Source organism: Drosophila nasuta, chromosome X, assembly GCF_023558535.2.
Source record: "Drosophila nasuta strain 15112-1781.00 chromosome X, ASM2355853v1, whole genome shotgun sequence".
NCBI lineage: Eukaryota > Metazoa > Arthropoda > Insecta > Diptera > Drosophilidae > Drosophila > Drosophila nasuta.
The window spans coordinates 5807240-5820601 of NC_083459.1; the positions used below are offsets into that span (position 1 = coordinate 5807240).

The 13362-nt window shown below is 38.2% G+C and overlaps 2 protein-coding genes across 4 annotated transcripts; both read left to right on the forward strand.

The window, feature by feature from the left end:
• The first annotated feature begins 765 nt into the window (after positions 1-765).
• LOC132795768 (longitudinals lacking protein, isoforms H/M/V) lies at positions 766-10406 on the forward strand. Of its 3 annotated transcripts, none has more exons than XM_060806648.1 (2): positions 766-1289; positions 5747-10406. In XM_060806648.1, exon 2 carries the CDS (start codon positions 5929-5931, stop codon positions 7732-7734), a length of 1806 nt encoding a protein of 601 aa, XP_060662631.1. In that variant the 5' UTR covers positions 766-1289; positions 5747-5928; the 3' UTR covers positions 7735-10406. The 3 variants fall into 3 exon arrangements, with proteins under 3 accessions (XP_060662631.1, XP_060662632.1, XP_060662633.1); XM_060806649.1 differs by lacking the exon at positions 766-1289 and adding an exon at positions 4602-4964; XM_060806650.1 differs by lacking the exon at positions 766-1289 and adding an exon at positions 5072-5169.
• A 1023-nt stretch (positions 10407-11429) lies between these two features.
• Positions 11430-12756, forward strand: LOC132797249 (uncharacterized). The gene has a single exon (XM_060808877.1). The coding sequence runs from the start codon at positions 11534-11536 to the stop codon at positions 12647-12649; it is 1116 nt and encodes a 371-aa protein (XP_060664860.1). The 5' UTR covers positions 11430-11533; the 3' UTR covers positions 12650-12756.
• The last annotated feature ends 606 nt before the right edge of the window (positions 12757-13362 follow it).

The window sequence follows — 13362 nt, forward strand, 5'->3', positions numbered from 1 at the left end:
CGGCAGTGTGACCACAAGTTGAACTTGCACATATACCGAAATATACTCCTTTGCTTGGAATGGCAACACTTGAATATCCAAGCTATGAATATATCTTATTTTTGTAAAAAGTATTAGGAAAATAACAAGAGTTTGTTAAATATTTTCTGAGTTGTTTCGAATAGTATACCCAGTTATTAAACAATATTAATATGGAAGATATACCAGATATGTGCACACTGGTTGCTTGCTGTTAAAAATGTATCGGTTCTCAATACAAATATCGAATGTATCTAGTTGCCATAACAGAGAAGAACTTGAGTATTTACTTATGTTTAGTCCGTGTAGTAGGTTGATAATTCACTAACTTCTTAATTTAGGTATTAGTACAATAATTTAATAGAAAACTACAATATTTTTTATAAAATTATATATTTAACAAGAAGAGTATTATTGCTCCTCATTTAACAGACCAGCCACCAAGGTGAAGGGATCAACGCGCTCACGACAATAGTGTGACCATCCGGTATAATTTTAAATTCAGTTTATCAATTCGCATTTAATCTCATCATTGACTTTTTAGTTTGAGAAGAGCGTTTGAATTGTTAGATTTGACTAGGCAATTTTTGGCAAAAAAAAAAGTAAGAGCTATTCGTGCGCATATTTGTGAAAATAAGCCCATGTCAGGAATTGTTAATATGGTATTATTCGGTATATTCTGTGACATAAACAGGAACTTTTTCAAATTGAACTTGTGGTCACATTGCACGTCAAGCCGAGTTGTGCATAAAGTTGGCAGTGCGCAAAGTAAATTATACTAAAAAAAATCCAATTTAAACACACAATTTGAACATCGATTTTAGATGTGTAAACCGTGCTCGCGGTAAACGCGTAAAAGGCGTATTATTTTATGTTAATGGGCAATGCAAATGAACAACCTAGCATATTCAACGATATTCCAAAAGAATCGTTGATATTTCAAATAAAAAAAACACGCGCGTTGCGCGTCGCGTACAAAACATATTCAAAAAAGTTTTGTTTGCTGCCTATGTGTGTGTGTGTGTGAATGTGTATATGTGCTGATGGCTTTATTAAACATTAACATTGCGAAAAATCAATACACATTGTGTTCGTAAGCCTTGTCCGTGTGTGTGTTTGTGTGTAAAGCCTTTAGTCTAAGATTATTGTTAAACAATCAAATAAAAACGAAGAGAGCGGAAGGACAACGTGAAAAAGGTGTCTGTTTGAAGGAGAAGGTGAAGAAGGGGGACCTGAAACACGCGCCCAACGCATTCAACACACGACGCAAGGTAATAACAATGTAATTAAATATGCCTCCATTACGTATGTATGCATGTGTGTGTATGTACATCCTTGCAACTAAATATAAACAATGTCGATGGTGCCACAAATAAATAAATCGCATAAATATTTTGCAGTGCATGTCGGTTTATTTTGTTGTTTAATTGATGATGCCTTTGTCTCCAAAACGAAACGAAAAAAAAAAAAAAAATTGCCAACTTCATTTTCAACAAGCGAAAATAATGCATAATTTTCGCCTGACGCGACGCTGCTGAAGCGCGCTCTCGCTCGCTCTCGCACTCTCTTTCTGTCCTCCCGGCTTCTTATTTATTTAGTTTCGTCTCTTTTTTTATTTTCTTGCGATTTATTTTGCCCACACAGCACGCACAGCTTACACATACGCACACAAGCTCACATGCTGTCTGTTTGTGTGCGTGCTTCCTTTTTGTTGCTGCTGCTGCTTTTTGTTTGTTATTTCGACATGGTCGCTGCTCCTTTAACAAACGCAGACACACAGCAGTACAGCCCGGCAGTGTAACGTGAGTGCGAGCGGGAGAAGGTGAGACAGCGCGCGCAAACGGTCGCATTGCTCTCTTTCCACACGCGCACGTTAAGGTCTCCTGCAGCGTTTTTGCATGCTTCTTTTTATTGTTGTTTTTTTTTTGTCTTTTCGTTTTGTGGCAACAACAAATACAGTCGCATAAATAGCATGAATCGGGTTCCTGGCAAACAAATAATCGATCTGTGCAATTACATATTAAATTAACTGCATATGGTACACAATTACTAACAATTTATAAGTAATTTCAAAAAAATTAATTAACGACATATGCTTCTAAATTTCACAGTTGCAAAAATTGAATTTAACGTCTTTGTTAACGTCGCTTAAAAGCTGCTCGCTATATGCGAGATCAGAAGTTATCGATAGAGTTTGCTTTTGTCCCAGACAATTTGATTTTGGTTTTACTTTTCATTGGTCTCCTGCAGTGGCAGCTTTTTGTATTTGTTTTTGCCGACAACACATGTTCCAGCAACTTACATACATACATACATTTGCGTGTGTGAGTGAGCGTATGTGTGCTGCACTAGTTTTGATGGCGCATTGCTTTTGCTTTCGTTTGCTGTCGCTGCCATTGATGATTGTTTTTACAGCTGTGTAGAGATCACAAAAGCGAAACTGAAAAGGATGCCAAATTGTACATTAAAATGAGGCGAGGCCATTTATTTTTTAATTTTTTTTTATTTCATTGTTTACTTTTATACTCAAATTTTCTTCAATTGTGTTTTTAAATACGTTTTGAAGTCAATAATATAACCGCTTATTTAAACCTTAGTATATTTCTATTTGAACCGGTTGGTATATTTTAACGGTTCCGTGGTCACACTGTTGAAATTTGTAACTGGCATTTGTAGATACTTCTAATCCTTAGCAAAAACAATGTACGAACAATTATAGAAATGTCTGTATGGATGGGTGTGTGTGTGTGTGTGCGTGTTTGTACAAACGGCAAAATTAAAACAAGTTTTGCAACCCCCAAAAATTTATTAAAATTGTGCTGCTGCAAATATTACAACTTCGTTTTCTGCTCTGCGGTTATTTATTATTTTTTTGTTTTTGCTTTCAAACTTTTTGCGCATTGTTGTTGTTTTGCTCACGCTTTTAATGCTATTTTTGTGTTACAGTCTCCTTTGTGTTGCCGCATCGGCGTCGTCTTCTCAATAGCACACACATGCATACAAAAATATATGTATGAATGTATGTGTGTATATAATTCTTTTTTTTTATTGTTGTTTCCTTTTACTGGAAAATTTGTTGTTTTTATTGCGTTGGCTTGTTTGGTTTGTCGTCTCCTTGTGCCGCAGCGAGAGCGAAAGAGCGCGCGAACCAACTCACGAGGGCTGTTCTCATATTTTGTGCTCAACGCACGCTCTTCTTGCTCTTGCCCGCCAAGAACAAGGAGTTTGTTTTTATACCCGCTACAACAAATGGTGTAGAAGGGTATTTTATCCGAATGCTCAGTGGATTTCGATCCACATGCTATTTTGTACTGTTGCTTAGCCGGTATTCCATAGTCGAGAAGGCTCGCTCTTTTACTTGGCTTGCAACAATTGCAAATTTTCACACAATACAGGGATTAAGGAACAGTAATAGAAAACAATAACGACTTTGTTTAATTGTAGTTCATGTTAGCTGAAGATCTTAGAACAATTTTTGTTGCTTTATTGGTTGTGCAAATTTCCAATTGGGATATTTGTGGCCACATGCTGCGCCATGCACTCTGCTTCTTCTTGATTGCTGCGACTTGCTGCGTTCTGCATTTTTATGTTGTTTAGCATACTATTTCATATCCCTTGTCGCGGCGTAGAAAATGGCACAACAAACAGGTGCAATTACAGTGAACATATTTCTTGTTGTTGTAGTTCATTTGATAACTCGTTTTGAACCGGTTATGTTGCTACCATGATTCAATTAAAATAATAATAATTATGCAGCGCGCATAAAATTGCAGATCTAATTGATTGTAAATTATTATTTTTACTTTTTTTTCTATTTTGTTCCACTATGCAATCTACCGTGACCATTAATGGAAGTGTATCACAAATTACGGAAATTAATCATTAAAATAAAATATAAGAATAGCTCAATATGCGAAGACATGAATTTAAATAGTAATTTTTATCATATAGTATAACTATGCATTTATTTGTATTTGTCTATGTTCGTCCCACTATGCCGCTTTATTTAACTTCCTTTGCTCCATTTCCTTGCCTTATTGCGCATACGCGCGCTCTCGCTCTCTCACACACACACACACACAGAGACACAACGCGAAGACTTTTGCTTTTATGCTTTGTGTGTGTGTGCGTAACATGCTCCCTTGTTTTTTGTTGTTCCTGCTTTGCTCGCTGCTTCCTTTGCAAAATGCTAAAGTAAAGTGCTCAAAATTGCTCTGCTCTGCAGCCAAACAGCAGCCGCAACATATTTCTGTTCCTCTCTCCCGCACCAACACACTGACTACTGCTGCTGCTGCTTCTGCTAACCGCAGCAGCCGAAGCAGCACAATAACAACAGCAGCAACAACAACAACAACAATTAGCGTCAGGCAGCCTGTGTGCTTTCCTGGCTGGCTCGCTTCGGCTGTCTTCACCATCGTCGTCGTCGTCGTCGTTGCTGTTGCTGTTGCTGCTGTCGTCGACGTCGTCGTCGTCGTCGTCGGTTGTTGTTATGCTTGATTTTTATTACTTTACTTTTTCAGTATAATTCTTTGTCTTTTGGCGTTTGTTTAATGCAAAAAAAATAAGAAAAATAAGAAAACGAAAAGACCCAAGACAAGAACAAGCAAGCACACCGACACACACACACACACACGTACAGGGACACACAGACAAGCGACATGCACAGAGGGGCACACACACATGCACAGCGAACAGAGATACCAAAAAGGAAGAAGCACAAACTACATTTTTAAGCACAGACAGGAGTCTGTACAAAATAAAATTTTTGCGCAACGCGCGACTGTCACATTTGCACAAAAAAAAAGAAGCGAAGCGTTGCAAGAGAATCTCGCATATTTAACCAAATTCTCTTATCGGTTAACAAATTATTAACTATATTTTCGGTGTATGTGCGCCAATGTGTGTGTGTGTGAGTGTGATACAAATCGCAGCAGCATCTATAAAACGTTAGTTTATTTATTGTTTAAGAAAATCAATTTTAATTGTAATTGCAATATCGTGAAAGCTCATTTCTTTATTACAAAGTTGGAGTCAGTCTCCATTTGCAATATTTGCATTTGGCGGTCGCTTTGTTGTTGTTTCGCATTTGGGAACAAAAACCAAGGAATCAGCCGACAAATCACAAGAACAACAACAAAGGAAATTTTTGTGGTAATTGTTCCCTTTTTTTGCGTGTGAAGGGATTTTTTTTTGTTGTACGGCATTTTTCTATAACGCAGTTGAATAATTAATTATACAAATTAATAGATCGATGTCCTTGTCGGGTTTTTTGTGAATGAGTTGAATGAATAACCAATTGATGATCGAGTGAATGTTTCAAAAAGTATTTTATTTTTGAGAATTGGGTGAATAATGGGAGTAGGTTAATAAATGAGTTAAATAAGTTTTATTTAATACTCATGAAAATGAATAAAGTTATTCCGGTGTTAGTTAGTGTAAATAAAATAATATTTTAGTGATCTTGAGACAGGATGAATGATCGAATCGATGCTCGATCAAATGAAATCCATTTTGATATAAAAAAATATGTACAAATAATTCAAATTGAAACATTCATTCTATAATCATTAAATGATCGACAATTTGAATAAATTCTTTTAGGCCATGTGAATAAAAAGAGATACATATTTAATTTAACGAACTGCATTTTTGTTTCAACATTTACTCCCCAATTAACTTGAACATTCCGTAAATCCATTCACTAATATTCACACTCTCTGCTTTCCAGTTAGACGAGTTGCCATCTTGTGCTTCCATCACGAGCTTCCAGCGACTTCCATTGACACTACGAATTGAAGGTTGGAGTCACGCATCCTATTTCCAATTTCGTATTTCCTGGTTTTCCCAGCCTGGCGAGGATTGAACGAACGATTGAATCATTGATCATCGACTCGCTTGGCGTCGTTCACAATGAGCGCCGCGACACAAGAGTTTTGCGTGAGATGGAACAGTCACCTGGGCAGCATTGGAGCGGCGTTTCCCCAGCTGTTGGCCGGCCAGAGATTCGTGGATGTGACGCTGGCCTGCGAGGGCCATCAGGTGCACTGTCATCGCCTTGTGCTGGCCGCCTGCTCCACATACTTTGAGGCCATACTCGCGGAGAATCCATGCAAGCATCCGGTGATCATATTGCCCAGCGAAATCAAGCTGTGGGAGATTCAGGCGCTCGTCGATTTCATGTACAAGGGCGAGGTGAATGTGACGCAGGCGGGATTGGGACAGTTGTTGCGTTGTGCCGAACAGTTGCGCATTCGTGGTCTCTACGGCTCGGAGGCGGCCATCAACTATAAGCAATTGCAGCAGATGCGACAGGATCTGGCGACGGCAGAGACAACGACAACGGCGGGCGCCACATCATCCGTAACATCAGGAGGAGGAGCAGCAACAGCGGCAGCCACAGCAGGAGGAGGAGCACCAGCAACAATAACGGCAACAACGCTCAAGCAAGAGCATCAGACGGTGCAACAGTTGCAGTTGGACAGCACAGAGACAGAGGATACGGCAACCAATTCAACGACATCGACGACGACGACAAGCACCACAACAGCCAAGCAACAGCAGCAACAGTTGTTCAAGGAGCAGCAACGACAACAGCAGCAGCAACGACAGCAAACCAATGGCAAAGATGCGCTTCAGCTGCAACTGTTGCAACAGCAACAACAGTTGCAACAACACCAACAACAGCAGCAGCAGCAACAACAACAGACAAATGCAGGTTCCTCGGCGGCAGCGTCAAACAATTCAAATGCGCCCACAGAAGACGATTCAGCGGATGATGCGAGCAACAATTGGAATGCGTACAGTGAACACTACGAGGACAACAAGCTGAGCGTGCAACTGTTGCAGCAACAACAACACCAGCAGCAGCAACAACTGCAACAACAACATCAGCAACAGCAACAACTGCAGCTGCAACATCATCTCGACTCGACCATCGAGGATGATCACAACTATGTGGCCGCCCACGATGAGGATAACGATAGCAGCGGCTTTGCCGGCATCCACAATTCATCGCAACTGAATGCCCTCTCGCTGTCAGCGATGGACACCGATCTGGAGACATCGGCGAACACATCGGGATCATCGCTGTTGCACAGCTCCATCGAGGGCTACACATCGTATAAGCGGGTGCGACGCTCGGAGGCATCGTTGGCCCAGGCCGCCAAATGCGTCTCGAAGGGTGAAACCTTTCAGACGGTCAGCAACATGTTCAACATACCCGTCTCCACCATACGCTTCTACATGGCCCGCAAGGGCATTCTGCCCAAGCGCAAACGTGGCCGTGGCGCCTCCCATGCCGGCAGCACCATAACCACCACAAATTCGGGCGGCAACTCGTCATCAGCAGCGGCGGCGGCGGCAGCTGCAGCGGCAGCAGCAGCCACAATGGCAGCAGCCACCACGTTGGGCAGTCTATCGACAGCCGGAGCGCATCATTTGCCTCAACAACAACTCCATCACAACATGCCGCTGGATGTGATGCAATTGAAACGTTTAAGCAATGCAGCCGGCGGTGGCGCCACATCAGCGGCAGCAGCAGCAGCAGCTGGTGGCAGTCCAACAGCGGCGGCAGCAGCAGCAGCGATGGCAGCAGCTGTGGCAGCATCGCCGCCCGGTCTTGAGGTGGCAACAGCGGCGGGCGTGCCATTTCATTTGCTCAGCGATGCGGCCGCCTTCAAGTTGAGCGAACAGCAGCAGCAGGCGCACATAATCTAACCGCGAGGTTGGCTTCGCTTCCACCTAATGCATATGTGAAACGAGACAAGAGCGAACGAAACGAGAGAGTGAATCATCACGGAGGCAACACAAGTTGAACAAATTCTTTGCGCCGCTTTTAAGCTTACTTTTAAGTTTGTTTTTAAGCCAGCTTGTAAACTAGCTTTCTTGTAAACCAGCTTTGAAGCGAGCTTTTAAGCATAATTTAAAATGTGCTTTACAGCTTGATTGTAAACTAGCTTTATTGTAAACCAACATTTGCTTTAAGGCTTGATTTTAAACTTGATTTCTTTTAAACGTGCTTTGAAGCGAACTTTGCTTTAAAGCTTGATTGTAAACAAGTTATCTTTAAAACGTACTTTAAAACGTGCTTTTATGCTTTAAAACTTGATTGTAAAATAACTTTGCTTTAAAGCTTGATTTTAGACTAGATTTAAAGCTTGCATTCAAACTAGTTTTGAGGTTTGTTTTAAAATCAGCTTTAAGGCTAGATTTTAAACAAGCTTTAAAGCTGTTGTTGAAACAAGATGTAAAGCTTGAAAGCCTTAAGCCTCATAACTGGATTACAAACAAGCTTAAAAGCTAAAATTTCAAGCCAGCTTCATTTTTCTTGGCGTTTTCCACTATCTTCAATGATTTTATTCTATTTCGATGTTATTTTCGATCTTTGGATTTCAATGAATCTCTTCATCATACTATTTCTATGTTAACGTTAGGCTTCAAGTGCCACGCTGCAAATTAATCATTTCAATTAGACATTTCAAATATTTTGTAATATTTAGAGTATTCAATTTCGTTGGCAATTTTAGTTGCTTTCAAAGCAGAGTTTATAGAAAATTTTAATCAATTTCCCCTTTCAATAAGCTCTTCCAATTAGTCACTTGAGTTTCAAACTAAAAAATGATGCGCTATATATGTATTTCAAAGCACATTTGCAAACATTTTCAATGCGGTTCGTCGCTGTCTCCTTTTGCAATGCTTCAAAAGCAACAAATTGCGTGTGGAAGCGCAAAACACACAAACAAACACATGAATAAAATAACTATACAACTATAAGCTATACAGATCAAGGAAACACACATAAACCGTATATATATATATATATTATATACAGATATATTATTTTGTAAGTTGAATGTTTTGCCTTTAGTCAGCTCTATGCAAAACTTTAGACCTAAAAGCCCACTCCACTCCACTCCAACAACAAAGCCCCTCAAGAAAAAGACCTTCCCCTAATTGTACGTATTTGCTTCTAAGATTTAGTATTAGTTTTACATTTGTATTATAATACATGGCTTTTTTCATGTAGTGCCCATCAAAAATCCTACCTACCCAAGCCCCTTTCCTCTTGAAAAGAAAGAGAGAGGATAACGCTCATTTAAAACGTATTTTAAATTGATTACATCATAAAAGAAAGCAAAAATTTAACATACAAATAACATTTTGTGCAGTTAACAGACAGTACAATAACAATAATAATAAAACACACAAAAGAATCGCCTGTAATAAACTCTATATATATATTTTACGTCGCACTCTTTATCATTTTACTGTTAAACAAAGTCTGCAAATCATCAAGAAGAACAAAAAAAGTCATAATTGTAATTACTAACGAACAAAAAGTTGTGTTCCCATTTTAGAAATTAATTCATTCAATTGTAAAAACAAACAAAATTTTATTTAGTCACCTTAACAAATTGTAATATTATCTCGAATTTTTTGGGTTTTTTTGGCGTTTTTGTAATTGGGAACACCACTGAACGAAATCGACAAAAATGCGACAAAATGAAAACCAGAACACAACAATCACTAGCGCTTAAGAGAGACACTCATATACACACACACACACACACAATCTTGATATTGATTTGAAAGTCTCCATTTTCATAATTTACACAAAACAATTTTTGTTTCGCAAACGAATTATGATTAATTATGCTGTTGGGAGCTTCAGAATGTGCATTTAAGCTGTGTAAAGACTTGGAAAAGACTTTTTTTTATTTGTAACTAAGTTCGTTTAATATATATATATATATATTCACATTTAAGACTCATTTATTTAAGCAATTTAACAAAACGTTTTTTTTTATACTTATTTAAAAAAAGAATACATTTTTGTAGTTTCTTTTTTTTACAATTTATACAAGCAAAAAACACTCAGTCTCAATTAAATGTTTGCCATACTCTTAGTATATATTATAAACTATAAATTTTTTCTTTTTTTTTTTGGAAAAAATCCTAACCTCATTTGAGATATGTAAGTAAGTAAAGTATTTGGTGGATTTCAATTTGAAACATGATATTGCGCAGTTAACTTTCGTTATGATCTCTCGGAAAGTCGTCAGTAAAATATAGCCTGCATCATGAATATATAGAAATATATATATATATATATACATGAACATACATTTTTTTCAAAGCAAAAAAAAAAACAAAACAGTTAAATAAACAAATACCTCGTATACATTGAGCATAAATAAATAGTAAGCCATATATACATAGAGAACACAAATCACATACAAACAGAGAAAGAGAAAGAGAGAACACAGAGAAAGGAGGAGAAAGTAAATGAAGCATAAAAAGTGCATTGCAATAAACAAAAGCGAATAACGCTTATTTTACACACAAAAACAAAAACAAAACAAAAGAAACCAAATCGCAAATAAAACAAATGAATTGTAATTTATTATAAACCGAACGTTGTTACAATAGTCACAGAAAACAAAGCCCCATAGCAAGCAAATCGAAATAAATAAATCAATATATACATACATATATATATTTTTTAAAAACCAATTGTAAGATATGCGACGAAATGAAAAGAAAATACAAAATAATATTAAAAAGAAAAGTTGTGCTGCAGCTTGCTATTAAAGAAATGTATCTATTTTTATTAACAAAAAAAAAAACAAACAAAAGAGCAGAAGAATTTTTTTTAGGCAGCGACTTGTAAAAAATAACTTTAAAAAAGAAAATACGTTGAAATCTACTAAAAACTTAAAACAAATTCCGAAAAAGCAGTTATCACACATTAAAATCAAATGCAAGTATTATGTATCAAACACAAAATTTGAAAAATGGTAAAAAATCATATATATTATATACATACTATAATTAAATTACATAAATATATATATATACACACATATATATAATGTATACATTAAATAATAATTTAAGCAAATGCATAAGAAAGAAAAAAAGAAAACACGTATAAGCCAGCAAACGCGAATTATGTTATGATGCAAATAAAAAAAGAACAGTTAAAATTATGTATAAAATATAAAATGCAAAACTAAACGAATGGTATTTTAAATAAAAATTGACAACATTTTATTTCAGTATTTTGAAATTTGAAATTTTCAAACACTTGCCGCACTCTTAACATTGGCGCCAACAGCAGCTTAACAGATAACCACATTTCGATGGTCAGCGCTGTTACTACAACTTGGTATATTTTTATCGAATACTGTTAACAGCGCTGCAATCGAATCGTAATTATTAAGCAGTGCTAAATTATTTAAAATGTGTAAATAAAACAAAACAAAATATATTATTTGAGAGCACGGAATATTGAATTCAAAAACAAAATTTAACTAAAATCTCGGAATTAATCGATATTTCCATCCCACCATTGATAGCACAATGTGACCCTAACTTTGGTATAAAATATTAAAAAGTACGAATAAAATTCGGTATTTTCAAACCAGCAAAGAATCTGCTTCTTGCAAAAGCATAACAAATATAATATAATAATATAAACACAAAACAAATACACAAACAGTGTGGCAAATGCAAAATGTTGCGTAATCGCCTGCTGCCACTGCCACTGACACTGCCCCTGCAACAAGCCGCACTCAGCTGGCAACGCAGCAAATCATCGACCGGCAGCGTGAACGCCACACGCCAAAGTAAAATCCTTGGCAAACTCTTTGGCAGTCGCGTCTCGGGCACCAAAAAACGTTGGTATCCCAGCCACGATGCAAACAGCAGCGGTGGCACCTCCTCCCACGCCACGGGCTATCAGCCGCCCAGCGTTGTGTTCCAGGCATCGCAGTTTGGCAAGAGCAACAGCAGCGGCAGCAAGCAAAACACACGTCGCATTGCCGTCCTGAACAAACTGTTTATGACGCACATCACCGATCTCTTGGCCACGGGAGAGGCAGCCGAAAACATTCTAGGACGTGGCCTGCAGGTGACACGCGTCAAGATCACTGGCGACTTCAGTTGCGTCAACGTTTATTGGATGGGCAATGATGCCACACTGGAGACGGAGTTGCAACGATGCAGCGGCCAGTTGCGGCATGAATTGTCGCAGCTGCGTCTGATGGGCGAAGTGCCGCGTATTAAATTTGTACGTGATCGCAGTGGCAGCAACATCAATCAAGTGGAGTGCATCTTGCGGACGCTGAATTTGCAACCCGTCGTGGAAGAGGACGAGACGGCAGCGCAGCAGCAAGTGGACAGTCCCCATTACGATGTGGCGCAGACGGCGCGTCAAGAGTTCTATGGCCAAGCAGCAGCAACGACCACGACGACGCCAGAAATGCGGCACGATGTCCTTGGACTGGATCATCGTCTCATCATGGACAAGATACTCGGCAAAATGCGCAAATCGAAGCAGGCTTGGGAGCAACATCAGTCCACCACAGCTTCGTCAACGCCTCCGCCCACCTCCACCGAGCTGATGCGTCAAATTGCCGTGACGGAAACAGCAGCATCGCAGCACAAGTTCGAGGCGTTTCTGGCCAAGAGACGTGAACGCAAACAGACGCCGGAGCGCAAGAAGCATCAACGAGTGGAGGAGGATTATGCGCAGGCAGCGACAACGATGTCTTTACAGGATTACGATGAGAGGACGATGTACGAGCAGCAAGAGGATTACATTGTGGACGAGGACGACAAGAAGTCTTAGTCTCAGAAACAATTCGTTTTGTTAACTGTTTGTTAATTGTTAATGCCTACGTTTAGTTTAGCTAATAATACATATCGAAAGTATTCGATAACTTGAGAGTTACGTAATTGCATTGTTTCCTCTTGAGATACATTTTAGCGTAATTGAACAATTGTTGTATTATCATTGTTGCCAAATGATTTGCTAGACAATCTATATTGTGTTTTAAGTACCTATCTTTCGACTTTTCAGTGCCTGAGTATTTGAGATCTCTATTTCTTAAATAAAAATATCTTAGATTGAAATCCAAAGACAACATTTTATTAGTCTTATCTCATTATCAAATGTTTTTACAACTAAATATCCTTTTATTTTGAAGGTAGTAAATTAATAGCAGAAATTTCCTGCTTATCAGCATTTCTATTATAAATATCACAGAAACTTGGATCTTCTGAATCTTAATCTAACAAAAAATTAAACAATTGAAATATTAATTAATAATAATAGATTCTCACAGTATTGCTTATTAATAAGAGCTAATGATTAGCAAGCAGATTTGATTCAATTTAATGTTGAGGCGAAAACAAAATTCAACAAAAAGATCATTGATCGTCTGTCTCTTTCGCTTTCGTTCTTGTTGTCGACTATGTCTATCTCTTTCTTGAGGTAAACAATCTGTGCTTTGACTATTTGTCATCAAAACAAGCAATATGCAGCATCAGATAAGCTGGATT

Coding starts and splice junctions, on each gene's coding strand:
- LOC132795768 (XM_060806648.1), top strand. CDS start 5,929: ATGAGCGCCGCGACACAAGAGTTTTGCGTGAGATGGAACAGTCACCTG.
- LOC132797249 (XM_060808877.1), top strand. CDS start 11,534: ATGTTGCGTAATCGCCTGCTGCCACTGCCACTGACACTGCCCCTGCAA.